The sequence below is a fragment of the Siphateles boraxobius genome, unplaced genomic scaffold, assembly GCF_051911475.1.
Source record: "Siphateles boraxobius isolate OS27281-9 unplaced genomic scaffold, OSU_SipBor_1 92, whole genome shotgun sequence".
Classification (NCBI taxonomy): Eukaryota; Metazoa; Chordata; class Actinopteri; order Cypriniformes; family Leuciscidae; genus Siphateles; species Siphateles boraxobius.
In genome coordinates this window covers 4,012,087-4,037,714 of record NW_027509222.1, presented here as the reverse complement: position 1 = coordinate 4,037,714, position 25,628 = coordinate 4,012,087, and the positions used below count along the sequence as shown (strand labels likewise).

The window sequence follows — 25,628 nt, the reverse complement described above, 5'->3', positions numbered from 1 at the left end:
CGTAGTTTATGCGCATATTTTCTTGTCAGATAAAAAATTCATCTGACTCAAACAAGCGCATACATTTTTTATACGCATTTTTAGAATTTATGTGCATCTTGGGTTTTCCATCCAGAAGTTTTTGATGCAATATCCTAAACTGCGCATAGAAATGGGTGGATGGAAACATAACTATTAAATCATTGACTCTCTTAAATTGTTCAAAACCGCATATTCGTTCACTAACGAAACACCGCTGTGTGTTGAAGAAACACAACAGTTATTTCATTAGAACTATTATTTTGTAGAAAAATAGAACAAACAATGTTTAAAATACTGTTAAATATGTCACTTAACATTACCTTTTTGTTTGTTGAACTGTTGTATAAAATCAGTCACATTTGCACATAATCATTTGGTTATTCAGAAAAAATTGCATTGTTGCTTGTATAATATGATCAACATTAAAAACAAGAACTCGCACAAGGTATGTTTCTGTATCAAAGAGAGTTTGAGTCTTGAATCGATCTCTATGCACTATGTTTCTATATTTGTTCTTTATGCAAGTAAGTGCTAAAACCACACGTTTTTTTTCTCCTTGAGAACGGCAGAAATATAGAGCCATTTTTTAAGGCAGCATACTCTGCATGCAATCTATCATACCTGCATTCATATTGCTTGTGTGGATGCACTCAGTTTTGACCGCAAAAGATGAGGTAATTTGATTGGATGACCTTTTACAGCACTACCATTTTCCCTTTTACACTAGATGCAGCATTTTGCCTGTTAGAAATACATGCTCGTTTTTTTATGTTATTTTAAGGTGGTGTAGAATGAAATAAATGGCACGTCGTGTACTCCTGTTTGGGAACCACTGCACTAGTATATGTGTTCTGCAAAAATAATAAAACATAAGTGCATCATTTATTTGGCAAAAATGTCATCAGAACGATGCAGGATAAAAAGATAAATGTTAAAAGACTATACACTGCTTTTTCAAACAGGGCACTGTGTGTCAAAATGCAGAAGAACAGCTAAATAATTAATTATTAATATCCATTCAATCTTGTATCTTGGCCAGCAACAGTACTGAAATATAAGTTTAAATATACACTTGAAATACACAAATGTTACAAGACCTGATTGTCAATATTTCCCAACAAAGCCAAGAGAAGCAGCCTCATTGGGACATATCCACATTTCTGGACTCACAATCATTTTGCCCAGCATTGGAAGGGTGCTTCAAATCCCTTTGAAAAACGAAGCACAACCAGCTGTTCATGCTGGCTTCTCTGAGTGTACAATGTGTAGCATTTAGGACAGAGCCACCTGAGGCTGTGTTAAAACGGGGTCATGTGAATCGCTTCTCAAAGGGTTTCACTGAAGCGTGTGGAAAGCAACGAGCACAAAGAGTCTGCCAAGCGAATAGAAACAAATACAGTGGAATTGGCAGCTTTAACTGGATGAAATACGACAACCTATTAAAGATGAAGTGCTTGTCTGCCTGTCCTGGTGTGTGTGTGTGTGTGTGTGTGTGTGTGTGTGTGTGTGTGTGTGTGTGTGTGTGTGTGTGTGTGTGTGTGAGAGAGAGATAGATAGATAGATAGATAGAGAGAGAGAGAGAGAGAGAGAGAGAGAGAGAGAGAGAGAGAGAGAGAGAGAGAGAGAGAGAGAGAAAGAGAGAGAGAGAGAGAGAGAGAGAGAGAGAGAGAGAGAGAGAGAGAATGAGAGAGAGAGAGAGAGAGAGAGAGAGAGAGAGATCAATTCAAAGTGCATTTCTTTTAAATGTGGTTCTCAACTGGTTGGCTATGACACAAAAATAGGTTGAAAGTGTGATAGAGTCACAAAAACAGAAAACCTAATAATACACAATCAGAATTTAGCTCCAACCCTAAACAAAAACATACCTACCTGAAGAAATCCTGAAGACTTTGTTTAGATGTTTTAGTTGTGTTTGATTGGAATTGGAGCTACACTCTTTGCCCACCCTGCTGTTTAAGAAAGGTTGCGCGGAAAGCCCTTATATTGAGATGGTTTGGGTGTATTTTATGCAAATTACTAACCTTGGGTTTGTGGTCAGACATTTAGAATAGCCTACTACAAATTCATTAACAAAAGAATAGAATAAATTCTTGTGTGTGTGCACTAGGGGTTGCTCAGACTAGTCGGCTAGTCAACACGTCGATTTTAATTCTCTGCCATGAAACAAGCTTGACGTCATTTGACGTTGTCTAGTCGCTGATCATGTTATTTTGACACTAACAACATGGAAGCCTTGCAGAAGACATCCAGACTGTTTAGACTTAGTGCGCTATATCTTTTCTAACTGATCAGAGTTAAGATTTTCATATAAATTACGATCAAATCTGACTGACTGTAATACTAATGCTGTCCTATAGAGGGGGCCACAGGATAATACATCTTTAAAGTCCACTCTAACGCTCATATTCCATTAGTTAAAATGACAAATAAAAGCACACTTCTGAGAGCGCTTCACTAGTTGTATTTGTGTACACCATCTGAATACTTGATACTGAAATCAAGCACCTAAAAGTTGACTTCAAATTTTTTTTTTTTCGTTCAACCCCTAGTACACACACGTTGTGAATCTGGTGACATTTTTTGGAAGAATTGTCCTGTGTGTAAAAAGTTTGTACTTTCTGCTGAATTATTAATGAATCAGACCCGGTGTTTGTTGTCCACTGTAAAATCTAGGTCCGGAAGAGAAACTAGTTGAGAACCACTGGTTTAGTCTGATTACACACGGATATAATTTAATTTCCTCCAAAATCCAGCAAACTTTCTTCTAATACTAAGTGGAAGTTACAAATATCGGTCCGCGCCCCATGTACATTGAGTTTTAAATGATTACTATGGCTAAATCTGCCAAAGCCATCAAGCTTATGCTGTTTAATTGGAATTAAGGTAATCAGCGTGGTTGTCTATTTCAAGCTGTTAAGGCTCTGCTGACTATTTCTGTCAGGTTTAAAGCCTCATATTCAAGCACACAGAGAGGGAGGAAGGCGGCCTATTTTTAATTAAATGAAAGATGTAAATATTTCAGTCATTGCTGTTCTATTTAAGTAAAATAAGAGTCCCACTGGGTTTCACAGCACAGGAGGTTCAGTACTAAACTTACTAGATGTTAGTGCAGTGAATCTAAAGACCAGACACAAGAGCAGTGTGGTTGCGCAGAATGCAGAAACATGCATGATTAGTGAAGTTTACATGAGCAATATACCTTTGAGGAAAAGAGCCGCAGGAGCTTTTGTCCACACAGGAAACAAACAACAAAGAAAATTAGAAATTGAAAAGAAGAAAACAAACATGAACAAACCACCACCAACACCAACACCAACAACAACATAAAAATAGACATACGATATAATATAAAGAAGACTCTGAAATATACATAGACACAGAGGAAGGAAGGGGTGCAAGGCAGTATATCTTAACAGGTTCACTGCATGTTGTTAAAACACAGAATAAAAATGCTCATTCTTAAGGAGAACACATCTGCAAAGTGCAAGGATTAATTTAAAATACTATCAACGATACAATTAAATACAGTATATTTGACATGGTTTTGAACATGGCTCATCCGATCAGATTTTACAGTTTGGAAACTGACATTTCTTATAAACGAAAAGTACAAATCGGCAAACATTAATTACCAAACCACAAAAGAAGAACATAATCATCTGAGGAGGAAACTGATACTCTTCCACTCTGCATAGATCAAAACACTTCTTCAGCAAAACTTGTCATTTTATTTGATGAGTTTTTCTTCAGAGTGTGCCTTTGACTGGTCACCAATCTGTCGAATGTGGTTTGAAAATCCGCCTAACATTTTTCAACCCCAAAATCAAATAAGACATTTCTGGCACCCCTTTAATCATCTGAAAGTAGAACGACCCCATTTACTGAGATCAGCCCTCCTCAAGCTACAGATATGAGCACCATGCTGAGCTGAACATCTAAGACTGCTCTTTAAACCTGCTGCCGAAATGATTCGGATCAAGGACATCACTGTTCAGTGACACTGTTTAACCCAGGTGGTCTACGCTGGCAAAGCTGACCACATCTGGGGCAAGTTTCTAGCGTGCACACTATAGCTATGTTACAAAACCTAGTGAGCTTTCTCATTGTGTATCACCTACATAGGCATGTCAGAACCTTATTGGTGACTGATTTAAAATGCTCATCATGGACAGCAACTAATGATTCAAAGGTTTGGAAACAATTACTTTATTATTTCTATTTTCTACATTTGAGTCCTCAAGAATATAACCGTCCACTGTCAGGCCAAACCGTTCGAGTTGCTTAACCGTTTCATTCCATGTCGGGCCGGTCCGGTCCAGCCGGTTAGTTTATATAATGCACCTTGTTGTTGAAAAATAGATTTAATAATTTATTTGAATTCTAAAAAAGGGTGTACTAACAACCCAACATATGAATTAATGTCAATGGCAGGTAATTTTGATGTAATGGGTTATACAGAGACTGTATTACAATCCACTGCATTACAAGATTTGTAAATCCAAACGATATAATCCTAGAGATTTAAATTATGCTTAATGTAAATAAAAGCTGAGAATTTCGGTCAGAGAACACTTTGTCATTGTGCAGTGCTGAACCAAACTCAAGTGGAAGTATAGCTATACCCTTAGCGTACTTAGAAGTGTTTGGCCCAACAGTGGAAAAGAGACTTATGATTCCAGCTCTTTACAATCAATATTCCCAACCAACTATAAGTTTATAATGTGATTCCATTTAAACAGTACTGAAGGTATTCACATGCCTGCTGGATACTTTTTGGCTGCACTATAAAACTACCTTAACCTTACGCAGTCTAGGCAGCTCACTAAATTGTGGAAGAGTGCTATTATTCGGAGTACTCAATCCTTGACTCTAAAATACTAACAATTGCAGTTCTCAAATAGGTTAATCTAAAATACTTACAACAATGGTAGTAAATACACTTTATAATATTGCTGTACTGTAGGTGATAATGTGAATTGCTTTAGGAATTGTACTCACAGGATTTTTCTTCTTCTTGTCTTTTTTTGCGCTGGGCTTGCGGTTGCTCACAAAGTAGTGGAGCATTCCGTACTCGATTAGAGCGGCGAAAACAAAGATGAAGCACACAGACACGAAGAGGTCCATAGCTGTGACGTACGACACTTTGGGTAAGGACTTCCGAGCAATGGTACTCAAAGTGGTCATGGTAAGCACAGTTGTGATTCCTGGGGAACAAAGTAAATAACACTGAAATAAGAGCATGGACATTTCAACATCTGTTGCATTTGGATTACTGAGGTTACATCTGTGGTATTTATCTTTCACACGGCTAGTCCACGCTTGTGGTTTGGATTTTAATTCCTACTGGACAACAATTCAACCACTCATTTAAGAGGCAACGTAAAACAAATTATAACATTAAAAAAAATTGTTATTATTGTTTGGAAAATATAAAATAATAAGATAAGGTGAATGTATAAATACTGCATATTTACTATTAATTAATTATTAAATTAATTTTAAATGTTAATGAGTGTAACCAATTAACTAAATTGGTCAGAACCCACAAGATATTAATTTGGATTCTTCATATAGCTCCTTTTTGAAAAGATTTGGGGGTTAATAAGAGCATTATGGGGAATTAAATATGATGTATTATTAATTACAAATGTATTACAAACGGCACTTACAGAAGATACAGGGTATTCAGAGCCCTTCATTTTTTTCAGATTGTATGTTGAAAGCCCTTAAGGGAAAAAATGCTTTAATAATTCATCACAATCTTAACTACAATGTGCAAACTACTGACTTTATTAGGTTTGATCCCCTCTGAAAGATGAGAAAACAAGATGTAGTGGAGATTTAGAAAGCAGCCTACTTGTTACATGAATCTTTAATGTGATTTTAAATTGTATTTTTGAAACCATTGACATCACCTGAGCAGTTTAAGTAAACATGCTAGATCCTTGCTCATTCAAGGATGCTCTTTTATAGCACAATTGAAGGAAAAACAAAAGACATACAGTGCCTGCAAATCTCCAAGCGTTTTAAGAGATGACAACACCAATAGCCATTCAGACTTAAAAGTCTGAATCTAAATCCAATGGCTCAAAAGGAGGATTTGTCAAAGCCTCCAACACCACAGATATATCCCAAAACAGAATGCTTACAAGGCAGAAAATTCGCAACCGTCTCGCCCACACATAAAACAGGATATCATGGAATGTCTTCCCAAACATAGACCAGTAAAGGACACATGCTCAGCCACAATGGCTGCCGATGCACCCTTTCCTGTAGAAATGCCAGCACTGAACCTACAGGCCAGTGAAATACAAAGTTCTGTCATAAAACTCTAGATGGCGCAGGCTAATAGATCCTAACTCAACCTGCTCATAATCACATCATTATCTATAGGGTACAGCTGATTGGTTCCCTTCTCTATCAGTAGCCAATGAGCTTGCATGCTGAACCTTCAAATACATGGGTAGCATTTGCCTTAGCAGTGCAGCACGCTTTCAGAAACCCTCCACCTCCATCTGCTACGGGTAATTGACCTATGGCTAAGCCATGCCCCCTCCACTCACCCGGACAAACAGTCAACATTCGGTGACAGGCGCTATGGCAGCTGTCACAGTAGGAGACATTTCACAGGAGGCAATTGATGATTTTTGGAGACAAAAAGATTATATTGATATATATTTTGGTAGAAAGTTGTCTAAAATATTGTGCTTTAATATGTAATTACTGGTTCATGATCAAATTAAATATGTACAGGTGTAAGTTGCATACGTTTCCAGGACAAGCCTTTTTACCCTCTCTTTACCAAGAGTAGCTCTCCGTTAGTTTGGTGCTACAGTATTTACATGAATCATTCAGCACAACATTGCTAACATTTGTTATCTTGGTTATTTACAGATACGTTAATGAAGCTAAGAGACATGATGTACAACGCAGCTAGAAGCTAACGCTAACGTTCTCTAATGTTAGGCTAACGTTACGTTAGAGATGTTAAAGATAATGTTCAAATACGTTTTTGACTTACCTTAGAACAGATGTAGACATCCTTGATTAATTTACTTGTTTAATCCTCGTTTAGGTAGTGTTGTGGTCTACCGCATAACTTAATCCAGACACTTATCTCGGTTGAGATGTGGCTTGGGAAAGGGTAAAAAATACACACCATCGCCCGGCCTCTCGGGATTCCTAGTGTCGGAGTTGCATGTACTCCATGCACACCGTTTGACCATTTTAAGCTTAAAATGACAAGAAAAACATGAAAACGAATGAAAACTGACTAACTGCAATGCATTTCAATGGACGAGGAAGCAGAGAATGTCAGAGTGTATGGGTTAGCATTGCGCACTGTTATTGGCTCATCGTGTTTGGGGGCGTGGCTTAGCCATAGGTCAATTCATGTATGCTATAGACCTAATGTAGACCCGCCCCTTTGCAGCGCTGCGCTCGTTGTCTTTTGACTTCCGGTCTGTATTTTCACAGCGTTCTTGCATAGGTATGAATGAACTGCTCGTAAAAAAATTCCCGGTCGACATTTGTTAAGACATCTGCTTTACAATGCTTATGATAAACATTACAATGCTCATGATAACTTTTGTTAACTCTACAATAAGTAAATCCACTTCACCAGCTAATTACTCCTGGACAGCAATGCCATAGAAATATACAGAGCGACCGCAAAAACGGAAGTTCAAAGACAATATTCTAAAGATGACGCCGCCCACGTTTCTCTGGTGCATAAGGTCTATATTGTAGAGGAGCAGCATGAATTACTTGCTCACAACAGTGTGTCATGTATGTATTGATAGCAGTAATAACCTACAGCAGCGATAAAAGCAGCAGCAGCGTAGCAGATCTATCCCGCCAAGACCAAACATATCAACATTACCATATCCATTACCATGCCAAATACTCAGAGAGTTGTCATGACAGAACTCGATCTAGGCCCAGTTGTGCTGGAGGAGTCAGAGAAAACCAAAGAGATCTCTGAGACTCTGAATGTCTGCCAAATCAGGCCCACAACCTGAGAATGAAGCCTCCACTTCCCGGGCCTCAGCCCATGTCTTGACAGCAGGTCTGCCCCCTCATTCAGACTTCCTGGAATGTGAACTGCCTTAAGAGAAAAAGGATCTTGCCTAGCGAACAAAGCAGACGGCACAGACTGACCTAGACAACGCACCCTGTGTTGAGGAAAAAAGACTGAACACATGGAGGAGACAATCATACCTGCATCGTGCAAGAAACCAGGATCATTCCTAGAACGTTTTTTGCTGCCTTGGCAGTAACACACTCTTCTGGCTGTTTAAATTCAAACCCATCCTTAGAAAATGACAGAGAACTAAGCCGTGATGCCGAACCACCAATTCCTGTGATTGTACTAAAAATAGCTAATTGCCAGCTCTCAGAAACAGACAGGGAGAGAGAATGTAAGCTGACTGCCTATGTGGTATGGGGAAAGAAAGACAAGCCTGACTCAAAAATAATAATAATACGGAAATGCTGATTTTGTTGTGCTATGCCCGTTTTTCTTTGTGTCTATAAATTAAGTAAATGAAAATTCTCTCGTCGGCCCTGACTTTTTACTTCCCACATCTTTAATCTTGCTAATATGCACAACCCGGGCCTCAACGGGGCAAGAGCCATGTCCATATATTTTGTAAACATCTGGGGAGCCAAGGCCAGGCCAAAAAAAAGAACACGAAGCAACCATTGAAACTTCCTGTGTGTGTCTGAACGCTGTCTTCTGAAACTGAACACACGGAGCATGACATTCAGAGGACGCAAATCCAGAATAGGATGCAGAACTTCTATCTTTTTCGTAACCAGAAAATACTGGCAAAAGTTCGCTTTGAGGAGGAGACAGCTCCTCTATGGCTCTTTTTTCTTTTCTTTAAAAAATATAATCAAGCAGATTTCTTTCAAAGCAGCTTTACAGTGATACAAGTAAAATAATGATTCAATGATGAAAACAGAATTTAGTTCTTCTGTAAAGTAGCTCAAAAAAGACAATAGTAAACAGTCATTATTCATTTGAAATCAGTAAAGTGATGATTCAGTTAGGTTCAATAACTGTGTAAAGTTCATCAATTATGGAATGTGTTCAATTACTCAATCAAGCAGCTTTGGAGAAAACCGTGTCATCATCAGCTCAGTTCAGTTCTCAACCCAATAGTGTCAGTGTATTCAAGTAAATAATGTTACAGAATATGAAGTGTCCCCAACTTAGCAAGCCAAAAAGCCATGCCACCAAATAATTTGAGAGAGGTGACCATGAGATGTCAACAAGTGGAGTCACCATGTCAGGGGGAGATAACCTCCTAGGACAAGTTCAGACAGAGAGAGCGGTCTGCGTCTCTGAACAGGACTGACCATCAAGGACCTCTGCTGCCGGCCTCAGGTAAACATGTTGGCGGGGATACATACACACTGGCACACGAGTCCAGGTGGCCCAATCGCTCTGAAAGATCGCCTAAGCTGCAGCATCTCTGTTCTGCCTCTCACCGGTGCGCTGCAGAGAACTGGAGCAGAAATTACTCGAAGGAGGTGCAGGCTCTTGAGCTCTGCGTGGGATGAGATACCGAAAAGTTGCTGTCTGCTGCTTTGCTGCCTGGAACTTATTGATGACAGCAGAAACAGCCTCGTTAAAAAGCATTGCAAGCCTCTGAAACCTGACATGGATCCTCACATACAAACATAACTGAACCGGAGCTTAAATCTTTATCGGGAGAGAGTGAGAGTAAAAGAGAGAACTCAACTGGATGGCTCTCCATAGCTACAGTGGTTGGCCGATCTCCCTTTTTCCATGAAAAGAAAGCGAAATGAGAATGAAGCATTACTGTCATCCTACAACTTAGGAGCTACAACTTAATAGGGGTGTGCATTGGCACTGCCCTCACAATTCGATTCGATTACGATTCACCAGGTAACGATTCAATTCAATTCGATTCTACGATGCATTGCGATGCATCACAATTCTACTGCACACAACAAGGCAAATTTTCCATCAGTCACAGGGCAATACAAGCAGTCAGATATCGAACAACAGATTTATTGGCTGCTATGTGTGTATTATAACTCTCCTGTATCTTTTAAATTTTATTTTATTTAATGGCATTTATGTTAATCCAAGCTTTGGGTGCGTTTTTGATTACCCGTCTATGGGCCTGTTCACATATCGCGTCTTTTGTGCGCTCAAGTTCGTTATTTCAAATGTAGGTGCGCGGCATGCGCGCTCATAATGGAAGCGTGGCGGTTGCGGTGCGACGCGCTCGTTTTTTTCAAGCGTGTCCGCGCCGCATCAAGATAAAAACATCTCAACTTTTCAGAATGCCACAAGCGCACCGTAGGTCATGTGACAAGAACGGTTTGCTGTAACGGAGAGCGCAGCGGATGGTTGCTTCGCAACGACAGACGACTCCAGAGCGCAACCGCTTTGGGAAAGCGCGCCTAGCGTTTTTAGGCGCTATGTGAATGGCGCCATAATGCTGTCATCTCCCTCCGCCTCAGCCATCTTTATTGTTGTTATTCTGCCCCCGGAATTAATTGAAACTTCAAAACTTTATTGTCCAAGGCCAGAAAATAAACAGTGACATAATCGATTATGGCACTTTGCCGCATCGATGCTGAATCGTACATTTCCCGCATTGCATCCCCGAATCGATTATTGTTGACACCACTACAACTTAAGCTGCTAAGTATTGAATGAACATGTTGAAAACCCAAGCATTTAACACACTTTTACGTGTCCTTGCTCAAGATCTTCCAAAACGGCGTTGTGCTAACCCTGAGGAGATTACCAGGGAGAATAATCCAGTTGAAGTGGATCGCTAAACACAATAAATCCTTATACAACAACCAACACAAGCAGATAAATGGTCTTCCTGAAGAGAAATCTGGGAGCTGTAGAAAATAGACATTAAAAGATCAGCGCTGATATTTTTTGCACATGGTATCAGTTTACATAATTTTTTTGCTTGCAAACCTAGTACTATAAATCGTATTGTGACTACCCTAGATTTTAGATTATTTGAATATACACTTTGAGGCTTTCAGCAAACTTCATGCGATCAGAAATATTGTTTCAATGTGCTGATCTGGATTTATTGTGCATGATTATTCTTCTGTGTAATAAAGAGGCCAACAATAGAGCATAATTGTCAGGGTTGGTTGCAGTAAGGCGAGGATTGTTGATGCACTAAATGCACTATATTAGCCTATATATTAGGCTAGATTTTACTTAACCTGTTAATGATATCTTAATTATTTAATGTATGTTTAAAATATACTTAATGAAAATGACAGCAACTTTGTAAATTATTATATTTCAATAACGAATTAGAGTAAAAACATAAGTTATGTAAAATGCAACAACTGCCTTATGTTCAGTTTACATGTTCTCATACAATGTGTTGGGTGTTGATTATTATATCTTAAAAATAAATAGCATCTGAATTTAGGCTAAAAGTCTAGGCTCTTTTGTTAACCTTTAATGTTATAGTAATGTGCGGGCTCCATATAGTTTACAGCATTAGCAGAGTTTTTTTTTAAATCTTTGCAAAACGTTTAATTGTAAGTGAATTAATTTAAAAACAAAGAAAATTTTTCCATTAAACCACTGTTTTAAAAAAGCAATTTTAGCTTTCTAAACCCCACCCCACCGAACCGAACCGTACCGAGACGTCAAAACCGTGGGAAGAACCGAACCGTCAGTTTTGTGAATCGTTACACCCCTACTGGTAACCAAACCATAAACCAACAACAAGAACGGACAACAAACAACTCAAATGATAAGTGAAACAATGAGCGGGTAAGGGAAATCAATGAACAAATGAGAAACAAAGATAAGATAAGATGACGCTTTTGAGTAACAGTCTTTTGCTGTTTGTGATCTGTTTTATTCATATTTATCTTTGTTTGGGCAGTGTATGAGGACTAAACAAAGTCTTTGGTGGTTGTGTCTAGCTGGTATTCAGGCGGACAAAACTAATATGATCCCCAGTCATTGAGAGGAGGTGTGTTGGTAAAACAGAGAAGAGCATACTACATCTTCAGTAGTCTCGCTGGGCATTTGGTCTCTGAGTTGGATCTCTATGGCATCTCTTTCAACGTGCCATCATAATGGAAGATACTCTTACTGGTTTTGGTTGTTCCAGCCCATAGGGAAGTGGCATCTGTTTACAAAGTAATGCGACTGCATTTTAAAAAGAGGTGGGTCAACCCTGATATTTTTCGTCCTCTGCAGCAGGTGCTGCTTTAATCCAAATGAAAAGAGCTTTCTACATGCGCTAGCGTGAAGATGGTTCTATTAAATATTACATGGTTCTATTAAATCACCTCGCAAGATGGGGTGGGGGGCATTTAAAGTAGACTGGAGTAGGTCAACTCCTATACAGATCTCCCATTATATATAATCCCAAGGATTGTACTTTGTTCATTTTCAGATTTTCTATCTTCTGTGATTCCTTGTTGTGATAGTCTTTTAATATTAGGAGTTATGTTGGTGCAAGTTTTTTTTATAATCTTTGGTGGATTCTTTCAACCGAACTCAATCTGTAGTGGTTTCTATGCTCAAGCAGGGTCAGGCACTGTCCCGGAGTTTGCTATAGAAAATATTTGATTCTCAGATAATTTTCTTATTATGTTTAATGTTTTTTTCTCTCTTCCTACTTTGGGCAGGCCGTCATGCTAGTTCTATAAATGCTCTGTCTGCCTTTAATTTTCAGAGGTTTGCAGTTTCAGAGTATTCTCCATGTAGGGATTAGATGGGTAGGTGGCTGACTTTAACTGGTTGCAATGATATCTTGCTTTCACAAATGGAGACAAGTAGAGAGGAAATTGAAAAAAGACAGACTCCAGATTTCATATGAGATACTTTGAGATTGTATGGTTTCGTATCAACAGTTTGTTAAAGTGGTCAAGGCAGTTGTTTTGGACTTAATTTGTCAGAATTACCACAGTCCTAAAGTATTATTTTGCAGAGTCCTGAATCATGAGGTCCAGTTTCAAGGACTGGACTTAGACTAAACCAGGATTAGGACTTAAAGCAGCACTATGCAGTTTTTTTAGCTTAACTGAACATCTTCGGAGTTATTGAAATGGTTATATGAGTCTTTTCGGGTTGAATGGTGGTCGTCTCGCCCCCTCTGGTGCCTGTGAACGGAAAAACCGCGCTTGCAACTTTGGGCCGGCGGACCGCCGTCAGGAAGTATTGCGTGATTTCAGCTCTCGCGATGTAACGAATTGCTTTACGGCACTGCACACATTACACGCATACACGCCCCCATCCAGATCCGGCTAGCTGTAAGAAGAACTATCGTCCCATGACAAAGCCGGCATATAAGAAGCAGAAAGCTAGAAACGCATTGTTGGAGGAACAGTGAAAGAGGAAACGGCAGACTGACCGAGCGAGGAGTCAGACACGAGTAAACATCGGACCTGCGTTTTCAGAATGGCGAAAAAAACTAAGAAAGCGCGGTCGGAAGAGTCTAGAAAAAGGTAACGAGAATCTGACAGTGCGAGGAACCGGACAAGAGTCCTACTCGCTCAGACTTTCACAGTTAAAGTTGATTCCTGCGATTATCATGAGAACAGTTGTCAATATCTCACATAATTATCAGGACATAAATAAGAGTACATGTTGTAAATAGTGTAAATGAGCGCAATTTGCAAACTATTATGATAAATTGCAATAATCATGTCTAACATCATCATAACAGACATTGTTACAAAATAATGCGACGTACATGATACACTTTATTGGTGTCATCTGGCATTTAGGCTCAGGTAAGCCTAACGCGGTAGGCTACTTTATTATAATGAAGTGCAGAGGCCGTGAGTGCAGATACGCTCTGCGTGAGTTGTATTTACGACAGTAACGTTAATTACGAGTACTCTACAGCGACTCTAGGGATCACTGTTTGACAAAAACAGAAATCCTGCATAGTGCCGCTTTAAATTAGGACATTTAAGTAGCTTTTATAAATGTACCTTAGAAAAAACATTACTGGTGTGCATCTCGAGACAAAACAACGGCACTGACATATTTTATGATATGAAACATGAGACAGCTGAAACGTGCATTTTAGTCCTGGACTAGCTTAAGCCTTGTCTGTGAAACTGTACTAATTTAGCTGATTTTGCGTTTACAAACAGTCCAAAACGCAGGTGCTGGACTTTTGACTGGTACTCATAAGGTGAACATATTACCCCGTCTTGCTCTCTTTGCACTGGCTGCCAGTCTGGATTAGAACAGTTTTAATTGGACTGGCACCTTCTTATCTTTCTGACCTTTTGAGTATATACTCGCCCGCTCTGCTAGATGTATAAAATCTTTGGATCAGAAACTCTTACTGAGATAGTTTGAGTCAATAAGTGGGAATCAAGTGCTTCTCGTCTTATTTAAATGACAGAACTTTTGTCGTGGAATTAGGGAGCTCTATTTCCCCCTCTGGGCCTATCTCTTCTGCATCAAGGTTACTTTCTCTTTACATGTTTCTGTTGGGATGTGTCAAAAATAAAATGTGGCATATTGTTTTTATGCAGAAGACACTGTGAAGTGTAATGGCAACTCCAAACTCGGGTCTCTTTTAGTGCAAGCACGCTACATGTCGCAGCACTGCTTATGAGGCTATCGGCTCTGACAAATAGAAGACATTTCAAGAAATTTTATTATATATATATATATATATATATATATATATATATATACACACAAATTATACAAGGGATATTTGTTAAATGAAAAGAGAATTACATGTCTTGACATGCAGTTTCAGATATTTTATATTATGTTTTCAAGGTTAGTTTATAAAGTTTGTCAAGTCCATTTTTAGAAATTAGGATTTTCCATTCTCATTTTCACTCTCTGTGGAAAACACTCAATTTCAAGGAGCAGATCTTGTGGAAACAGAAGTCGCTCACTGCTGTGATTGGCTAAATTTCATCGCACCATATCCATTCCCCCCTTTACAGCATGTCATGTGTTTTGATACTCGAAATAGCAAGCGCTGTCATAGAGCCGTTTGAGCCTCAGTCAGATTTCAAGGAAGAAGAAATTGAAATTTCAACAAAAGAAACCCCTGACCGTAAACTAATGCCTTGTTGAATTGCTGACGACCTCCATGCACTCGTGCTTCTTCTGACGAAGGACAAATGGATCTAAAACGTTTGCTTTGTCGTGTCCAGTGTAGACACGTTGAGATTAAAAATAAGTGTACTTACCAGCGTTGCCTCAGAGGACAAAATGCTTGCCACTGCCAGAGATGGGCAGAAATACACGAAAAATATATAAAAATAAAAATTCAAAAGTCTAAGTTGAAATTTATCAAAATATCAAATATAATTAAAATTTTAAATTTTTGAATTTATTTAAAATAATTTAAATACAAATACAATATTTTGTATTTTGAAAATACACAAAATACATGTGAAATATCACTATTAGGCTGAAATCTATCCGGGCCTATTCTGAATGCAAAGAACATTTTGTTGTGTACAACTGCTTAGAAACTTTTGTCTTCATTTCACCAACCTCTTACCTTTCCCTGAAATAACATTACATTTTGTTGGTTTTGTGCGTTTTGCATTTTGCAATCCGGCCAGTTGTTACCATATTGTGATGATGCAATTATTTGAGGATAAAGACGATTTATTACATTTAATTTTTTTTGGTCATAACTCTCAAACTCACTGTGCTGATTGCTTGTTGCATTTCTTGTCAAAGGTAACGTATGCAGTACTGTAGAACAGGACATGTTAGGCTGATTTTAGGCTGTTTACCTTTTTCATGACGAGGGAAGGGGGGAGAGGGCCAAAGTTCAAGAGTCACGGGTCGCTACTGACAATCAGTCACCAAATATGAAAACTAGAGATTGAAAGCTTTCGAATGATATATAGTTTGTCAAGATTTCTTTAGCTTTAGACTAAGATATTATTGTTATAAAAATGTAATGACATATTTATAACTCATAAGTTCTGCTATTTATTTTTTGTAATGTGTGAAAGGTATTGATATTAAAAGTTTACTATTTGTACATGATTCTTTGATGTTTTTCATAGTGTGATTTTGGGGGAATTGTATTAAATCCAATGGGGGTCAATTTGACCCTCCCTCCCTCCCTCCCTCCCTCTCTCTCTCTCTCTCTCTCTCTCTCTCTCTCTCTCTGTCTCTCTCTGTCTCTCTCTCTCTCTCTCTCTCTCTCTGACTCTCTCTGTCTCTCTCTGTCTCTCTCTGTCTCTCTCTGTCTCTCTCTCTCTCTCTCTCTCTCTCTCTCTCTCTCTCTCTCTCTCTCTCAAAAAAAGAAGAATTCTTACCCAGAAATTGAACATAATATAAGGGTCAAATTTAAGTATCTCTACTTTTGCATATAATTGTCGTTAGATGCATTGAAATTGATCGTGATGTTTTGTAATCTTGATTGTGTAAAAAAACTTTTATTTCTATTGCACATTTAAAAACAATACATGTTGATTGAACAAATGAACAGGAACTAAAAACACAAAGCACACTAAACTTGACAATAATGATGGATATTGTAAAGCATGCTGTATATCATCATAAATGCACGATGCTGAGTATCAGCTACATAATCAAATGTCTTTAGGGTTAGGGTTTTAGATTGTGTCCATGGGTTTGCAGTGTGTGTGTGTGTGTGTCTGTGTGTGTGTGTGTGTGTGTGTGTTTGTGTTCACTACTTACTGCTCCTAATATATGTGCACTAACTTGGATGGGCTAAATGCAGAGGACAAATTTCGAGTATGGTTGCCATACTTAGCCTTCAAGTCGTGTCACTGTCACTGCCAAAAGTGGCAATCGGAAGAGATCACCACATATTAAATGTACATTGTTTAAAGCCAAATTCGTGTTGTTTCTAAACAGCAGATAATTTAGAATTATTAATGGTAATACACTGAGGTCAGAAGTCACTGCAGGAAAGATGAGCTACTGAATAAGAAGAGAAAAACATTTTTTTTTTTCCCTTGAAGAACAAGGGCATTACAACAATGAATACAAGAGAACAGAAACAGGGAATTTGCTTTGAGTAAAATATGAACATGCTTTTAAATGCTATAATATTGTGATTGTAACACTGCAAAAAATCTTTCTTATTGATCAGTATTTCTGTATTGTTTTCCAATAAAACATATCTGAACAAGATGCGTTTTCAGAATATTTCAAATAGTTTTTTTGTTTTCTTACATAATTCTATTCTCAAGTGCATTGCCTTGATTTCAGGATGTTTAGATTTACTGTCCAAAAAAGACAGAAATACTGATTAAGAAAAAGGTTGTACATCATGTAGAAATTAAACAGAAAGTTTTACCCAAGGAGGTTCTGGCTGGCACTGCATCCTTGTTGATCCAGAATGAAACCCATGACAGGACAACGATCAAAGTACAGGGGATATACGTCTGGATGGTGAAATAACCCATTCTTCTGCTCAAGTCAAAGAAGACTGTCAGAACCACATAATCTCCTGGGGACAGAACAAAATTTCATATTACGAACATTATGTATCTTCTATACATATCTTCTCACTCATTATTAAAATTTTCTATAAAAACCTTCCTTCAAAACTTACTTTAATTACCATCCTTTGTCTATAGATTACTAGGCATTCTATTAATCAACTTTTTAAAGTCAAATTACCTTTATTTCTATAGCACTTATGACAATACATATTGTTTCAAAACAGCTTCACAGTACTTGAACAATACTAAACAACAGTGCGGATTCCCCATGTTCACAAGAAACAAAGTCAGTCAAGTACGCCGAAATGTTTGACTGGCAGAGGAAAATACTGTTTTCAAATTGGACTGGCTGCTGTTACAGCAATTCCAGGCATCAGCTGTTCCACCAAGAAACGTGGGGCTCTGCAAACATCAGGCAAAATGCTGTTTGGGCTAGAGAATCATAAACTGGATGTTAAAGGAAAATGTAAAGGTCAGTTAATCATACAGAATAAAACTACAGAACAGGACATTTCTGAAGTTGCAGGAATGTCTGTTAGATCTCCAGGCAATAGAGAACTTTTGATATGCAACACACAGAAATACAACATAAGGACATTATAGCAAAAGAAAAAAAAAGAAACAATGTTTTAAAGTTATTCCTAATATACATTATATCTTTTCATAGATAATTGTAACCAAAGTTAAAATGCCTTATAATATTTGAAATTAGTTGTTTGTCATGTCGTTTAAATGCATTATACTTTCTAAAGTTGTTAAACAAAAAAACAACTTTGTTAAAGTTGTTCGCGGTTATGTAAGGGTTAATGCCCGACGAGGTGTCCATTGTCAGGTTTTAATGGACTTCGGCGGAGGCAACCGTCCTCCGCTGCGCGTCGGCCGGTTCACACCTCGCCGTCGTCCATTAAAACCTGACAATGGACACCTCGTCGGGCATTAACCCTTACATAACCGCGGGAATCCCCTTCTATGAAGGTCGACATATTGTGACGTCATGTTTCTACCGTAGCCGACAGCGAACAAACAGCGTTACAGAGCGCGTTTCTTCACTACCTTGAAAGAGAAGCCGCAGAAAGCTAGAAGCTAGCCATAAACACCGTGAGTAGTGACTTTTCCCTTGTCAGTGGTGTAAAATATGTAGTTGGATTGTTTCATGTAACTTAATTCTTCTCCCTCGCTGTGTTTTATGTGGGGATAAATGTGCTGGTTACGTTCGTGAGACAGCTGATTAGTACTCTTGTCACTGACCGTAAAACAGTAACATTACAGGAATCACCAACTCGATCGCGGTCGACAAGTCGATCTTGGAAGCATTTTAAGTCGATCGCGAAGAGTTTTCAAAATCAGAGAAAAAAAAAGCCTATTGTGTGTAGTAAACGGTGTCTAGGGGATGCGGAGGCGCGAGCGCTGTTACAATCATGCCATTTTTGCCGCACGCACCTTTGGGCTCATGCGGACGCGTCGAGTTTAAACAAGGCTTAACGCTTTAACCAGCTCAGCCACAGTAACAGCTCATATTTAGCCAGCTAAACTTTTACTACCCTGTTAGAAAAAATATATAGTTGCATATAGTTTCATGTGGTTCTTCTCCCTCGCTATATTATGGGTTTGCTATGTGGGGGAATTGTGTTGGTTATGTTTGTGAGACAATCAGCTGATTAGTATTATTATATTATATATATAGCACAGCCTTGCCGTTATGCACATCTTTCAGAAATCAGAGCTTTGTCAAGAGTAATATCAACCAAGATAATATAGGCTACATTATGCGCTACACATTTTCTACTATTTGTTATGTCAACTTAAATGTTTTAAACCTTGTACAATTTGATATACGAATATGTAAACTATAAATGAAATGAGAAGTTGCCGCGTTGCCTTCTCGTGCATCTCTCAGATATCAGAGCTTGCCAGGAGTAATATCAACTAATGCTGAATCATACACATATTCTGCTATTTTATGTCTTTTTAACCATTTTAAACTCAATCTCTCCCAGAGTGACAAGCATTTAAGAATCTATCATAAATTGACAGATTTGCATTTACATGCATAGTACAAGTGGTTTAAACAATTTTCAATATTTTCTTTCATCTTTATATAGGGTCATTTTATTTAAGTTTGTGATTGTCCTGCTATAAAGTACCCCTGAAAAATAAAAAAATGAAGATTTTTTCTTTTATATAACATTTAGTAAGCTTGTGTTAGTTATATAGTTTTATAATTATAATAAAAAAAGATTTATTTACTTACACAATGTATATTTGTTAAATGAAACCTATGAAGGGAACTGAATTACTTTTAAAACTGGCTTTTCATTTGGTTCATTTGGCTTTTCAGCCCTGCCCACTTGCAGTTTTATCAGAATAAAGATACAGATATAAATAATTTGCGATAGCTACAGATCCAGATCTATATATACATTTCGACTGAGGCTGTTAAAATTCACTTTGCATGTTTCGGGTAAGCAATTGATAACTGCATACACATTTCCAAGATCACATGTAAAGCACATCTTTACAGAGGCAGAAAAAGAAAATGATGTGATGTTAAAGTGTAATTCAAAACCTTCCAGCTACAGAAGCACATTTGAATGTGATAATAAAGAGTCGGCTAACCCCATCTTTGCAGAACTCATCCAATACTACGAGACTGACTTCCCTGAGAAATATGTCCTTCCACCAGAGCTTGGGCCATACTGGCCAGAAAGAGAGAATCTGCCCGTGGCTGGAGAGCTACTCCTCAGGGGCCAAAGACTTGTGATTCCCCACTGCATGAGGCAAGAAATCCTCCACAGTATACATGAAGGACACCAAAGTATTGTCAAGTGCAGAGCTTGAGCCCGTCAGTTTGTCTGGTGGCCAGGTCTATCCGTGCGCATCAGTCATCTTGTGGAAAACGGCAGCTTCTTTTCACAGTATAGGGCAGAGCACAGAGAGGCCTTGTTGAGCACTCTAATGCTGGAGAGACCATGGAAACAAGTTGGCACAGACGTATACTTCTGGAAGAAGTCTCAATAGCCACTTTTCCATTACAGATTGTTGCAAAACTTTTGTGATATTTTCTAAATGTCGATAAAAGACTCTTGTGAAATTCCATTAACAAATGTTATGTGACTAAAATGTAATGTTTCCCTCTTCTGATAAGTCATTCCAAAGATCATGGCAATGGATGTTGGTAGGTTTATGTATATCCCAGCCACCACACTAGCCATTATTTTTAATGGAAGGAGACGTAGGTGTGTTATCCAAGCGGTAATGGCAAGGAAAGCCCCTTGTTGTTTAGAATCCAGTATTCCCGTACTTCTTTTGTCTTTTATGAGTTTGATAAAGAACTCTGTCTCGTCTTCTGTCCTAATATACCGCGCCTTCTTTAAAGAATGATCGACTTTTACGTACACTAGAGGTCTGCGCGGGACACAATTTTCAGACCCGCTCCCGCCCGCTCCCGCAGTGTTCAGTCCCGCTCCCGCAAAGATTTGTCATTTTTAGTACCGCTCCCGCCCGCATCTGTGATATAATGTCCCGCTCCCCCCCGCACTTTCTGTCTGACGAAAGGTCTTGGGGAAAAAATGCGTGCACACAAAATTCCTTACCAATACTTGGTAACATATTTATTGGTCCCATATTACGAACAGCATAATATTCACAACAGTACTTTATCTGAAGCACTAGAGGCGCTCTGTTCCTCGTCCATGCTGTCTATTTTGAACTTGAACTAGCTTTCGAATTCGAACTCGGAGCAGCGGGAAAGGAATTGTCTCTAAACAAGTGTGCGTGAGATTAGGCCCCGCCCTACCCGACAACATTCACAAGTTTAGGCTGCTTAAAACGTTTTTATTGCTGCCAATCAGAATCTCCCTCACAACTACAAATTATGTACGCTACTTTAATCATTTATATATTTTACTTTATACTCATATTTAATTTGCGGGAGTGCAGCGTATCATCCCTCCCGCCCGCACCCGCAAGTGCACCTCATCATTCCGCCCGCTCCCGCAATGACCTTTAAAAATTTGTCCCGCGCCGCACTGTTTTGCGTCGGGACCCGCGGGTGCAGACCTCTAACGTACACCAGGTGACCTGTAAATGCGAAAAAACTGTTTCCATTGCAGTTGTGCAAAATATTCCTTTTTCAAATTGCCTGAAAAACCACCTCATGCGAGCGTAAAAAAATGGAAGTTTTTGAAAGTTTTTGACGTGTTTCCATTGGGCGTATTTTCAATTCGCAATTTCAATTTGCGCAATTTGAAGGGTAATGGAAATGCGGCTAATGTCGACACATCCAACACAGTCATTGCAACCCAAGAGGGACGCGCCCGTAACACCTCCCCGGGAAGGCGTCCAGGAGGCATCCGGAACAGATGCCCGAGCCACCTCAGCTGGCCCCTCTCGATGTTGAGGAACAGCAGCTCTACTCTGAGCTCCTCCCGAGTGACCGAGCTCCTCACCCTATCTCTAAGGGAGCGCCCAGCCACCCTGCGGAGAAAGCTCATTTCGGCCGCCTGTATCCGGGATCTTGTCTTGACCCACAGCTCATGACCTCCCAGAAATGGCTCTCTTCAGTCATGTTACTTTCCAGGAGTGTTGCACGTGCGAAGCCAGGATGAGTTTTGGGGGAATAGTCTGTTCCTTTGCCTTTTTGATCTCAGACTCTGCAGTTTAAGATTTCTTTGTTTCACAATGATCTTACACAGAGCACCTTTAAAGACCTTTGTTAAAAGCCCTTTGTTAAAAAGTTATAGATGAGAGTGTGAGGTAACCTACTTGCTCTTCTGAGAAATCACTTCCTTCCTTATTTTCATCTGCTGATGGTATCATTAAAGGTACCTGCAACTGCAATGTTTCATACATACTGATCCTGTTCTTTCTGATGACAGGGCACTTTTCAGATGGACTGCTCCCAAATTGTACTTACCATATTCCGCAGTTTTCAATTTGTATTCATTAAGACCTGCATAAGTTGAAGCCCCTAAGCAACCTTTTCGAATGGCGAATTGCTGTACATAAACACCCTAATTAAGCATACTCAGCAATGTCAAAGTCAAAGAACACCACTGTCTGCGTTTACTAACAAGGCATCACAGATCATCACAAATCATCACAAATTCACCTTTTTTCAATAATTTCAACCTATTTTAAATGGTTCTAGTACAATGCACAAACTCACAAAATATCCTTTTTACAACAGATAAGTGTTTTATCTATATTAATGTTTTATTCACAGTAATTGTCCTTCTATTACTGCAAAACCTTTTCAGCTGCATTTCTTCTTATTATTTTTCTATAATTTAATCCACCTGATCTTAACGTTATATCCAGGTATACAAATCTGCTCTGAGAGGTCTACCTTCTTGCAGACTTCAGTTCCAGCTGTGCTCCAGCACACATGGCTGCTGTTTTCAAGTAATCAGAGCAGAGCAGTAGTACGGAGAGCAGTAGCTTTCGTTTCTGCCGCAAGACCAGCTGAACGCTGTGAGTGTGTGTTAGAAATCAGGAATGGTGAGAGAACATTGTGTTTGATAAGTTTTTAATCTTCAAACCAAACTTGGGTCTTAATGGCGACAAAGTTTAAATCCCGTCTGGTTAGCGCACTTCCCATTATGTTTACGCATTAGGTCAGTAGGCAGAGAGTAAACAGTCTTTTGTGGCTGTTCGAACAAATTCGACCACATGAGCGTTTACATTATGAAAGCAATCCTGTCGAATGCGTTTTCAACTACCTCTGGAAGTGTTCGAAAGTGGACAAGCTCAAAACTATTTAAGAACACGTTTACACTTTTTTATTTATTTAGCGTCGCCCACTTGTGATCTCTCTCTCTCTCTCTCTCTCTATATATATATATATATATATATATAGAGAGAGAGAGTATTTAGTTATATATATATTATAGAACAGGTTGGCAATTTTCAAAATTCATAACCAAATATAATGAATTCTTATTACAATATAAGCAATAAGCAATTTATCTCCGATTATAATCACAATGTTCAGTGTGTGTTTGTGATTGTGAGTGTGTGTGTGTGTGAGAGAGAGAGAGAGAGAGAGAGAGAGAGAGAGAGAGAGAGAGAGAGAGAGAGAGAGAGAGAGAGAGAGAGAGAGAGAGAGAACAATTACATCTAAATTAAACAACTACAGCAGAATCTGTAATTTAAGAAGAACAATGACAAAGAACAGACTAAGCAATCAAACTCTGACCATAAAGACGGCCAGAAGCCGAAATAACTGGCTGCCCAAAGAGAGCCGGATCTGCTGTTCTGTAGCCAAGGAGATGTAGAGCAATCCTGCCCTCACAAGCTGCCATTAGGAAATTCTATCTGAATTTTTAAATAATTTGCCATGACTTTAGAAACATTCACTCAATATTTATAAGTGGAGAAGAGATTGTATCTATAGAGCAGCACCTGGCTTAAATACTCAATTAACTTGATGTAGCAGAATTAATATTATACAACCAAGTTGAACACAAGCGAACACTCTTTTATTATCATCTGTCTTAATCATGTCAACTCTCAGAAAGTATTTTTTTGTGGCCACAGAAAATGGGTACAGTACTACTTAGAGCATGTTGCTGTGAACACATCGTTAAAGGGACTTTGTTTTGCAAGCAGTGATCATAGAATCAAAGTAATAGTAATAGTAATCAAATCACGAAAACACATAAGTAGTCTAAACAAACACATACACACAATCACACATACATGGGCAAAATGGAAAGTGAAAGTGAATGAATAAAACCAAAACAGGAACCGGGGGATGAAACTCAAGTTAACCAACTTAATAAAACCATCAGTTGTTTCCTAATATAAAACACCTTGGCAACAAGGCTGATGAAAAAAGAAAAAAAAAGTAGATGAAAATCCTGTAGAACCGTAGGCCGTGCCACATTAGATGCCACTTTAGGCACATAGCTCGGCCTGGGATGCAAGATAGCCTTAATGTCGCCTGGAGCAAACTCCAGGCACCCATGAGATATAGAAAGCACCTGATGATCTTTCTACTCTCCTCCGAGAAGTAATGGCTAATAAAAAAGCTACCTTGAGGGAAGGTTCTTGGCCTCAGCTGACTCCAGAGGTTCGAAGGGGGCCTTGACTAGCCCTTCGAGAGCCACTGCCAGGTCGATTCGCAGGTCTCATCCTCCGAGCCCTACGGAGGAAACATATGACCAGCTGATGTCTCCCCAGAGGCCCATCACCCAGAGGAGCGTGGGAAGCCGCAATGGCAGCCACATCCATCTTGAGTGTGGACGGGTAAGACCAGCCGAGAGGCGATCTTGGAGGAGCTCCAGCACTGAAGCCAACCGGGCAGTTAACTGGGTTCACCTCACACTTTCTACACCATGGGGAAATACATTCCACTTTAGGCCATACAATCTCCTAGTGGAAGGAGCTCTGGAACTGAGTATGGTCCCCACCACTCCAGCCGACAGGCCAGCCTCTAGGTACTGAGCCCCCTCAGGGGCCAGGCCCAAAGTTTCCACAGGTCTGGTCGAGGGTGAATATTGACCTAGTCACTTTGAAAAGACGCGCTAGCTGAGAGGAGTTTCGTCAAAGCTGATTAAAGTGATTGAGGATGGATTTCAACGAACTTGATGAACCGGTGATAACTTGATGATACCCGTGGGCGTAAAAGGAAAATAAAAGCTGAAACTTTTTCACGGAATCTTGCTAAAAGTTAGTTAGAACGTTAGGTGTGAGGGAAAAGCTCTCTGTATTGCGTGTACGTTAATCACAACAACAAAGTTTGATAGGCGTCTATGTCAGCTGAGGAGAATAACCTTACAAAGAGTAAGTGTTTTATTATGTATTATAGCAATTACTTGGCTTTGTTTAACTCTGAAACATGAAATGTGAAGTTATCTGCTTTTGCCACAAAAAATATATATATCAAAAATACTTTCAATGAACTTTAATTTTATAATTTACCTGTATTTTTTTAGTTATTATTACTTAATCAAAACAACCCAGCTGCAGTATGATTGATATTCAAATGCACAATAAAAAAAAAAAACATAATGTATGTAAATGAACAAGAACGGAGTTAACTGTTTTTGCAAATGGGCTCTTCTGTTATAGAGTTCATTTGCAAAAACAGATAACTTCATTCTTGTTCATTTTCATATATCATGTTTTTTTTTTTACTTGTA

General features: G+C 38.9%; 1 protein-coding gene across 4 annotated transcripts in view; it reads right to left on the bottom strand.

The window, feature by feature from the left end:
- gabrg2 (gamma-aminobutyric acid type A receptor subunit gamma2) overlaps positions 1-25,628 on the bottom strand; it is a 135,329-nt gene that overhangs the window by 4,266 nt on the left and 105,435 nt on the right. For 2 of the 4 annotated variants that reach the window (XM_077224863.1, XM_077224864.1), the window contains exons 7-9: positions 17,337-17,489; positions 5,020-5,225; positions 3,221-3,244 (exon numbers count right to left, since the gene is read on the bottom strand). In XM_077224863.1, the coding sequence (XP_077080978.1) occupies positions 3,221-3,244; positions 5,020-5,225; positions 17,337-17,489 (383 nt within the window). The remainder of the gene's footprint in view (positions 1-3,220; positions 3,245-5,019; positions 5,226-17,336; positions 17,490-25,628) is intronic. The other 2 variants (XM_077224865.1, XM_077224866.1) reach the window with 1 other exon arrangement.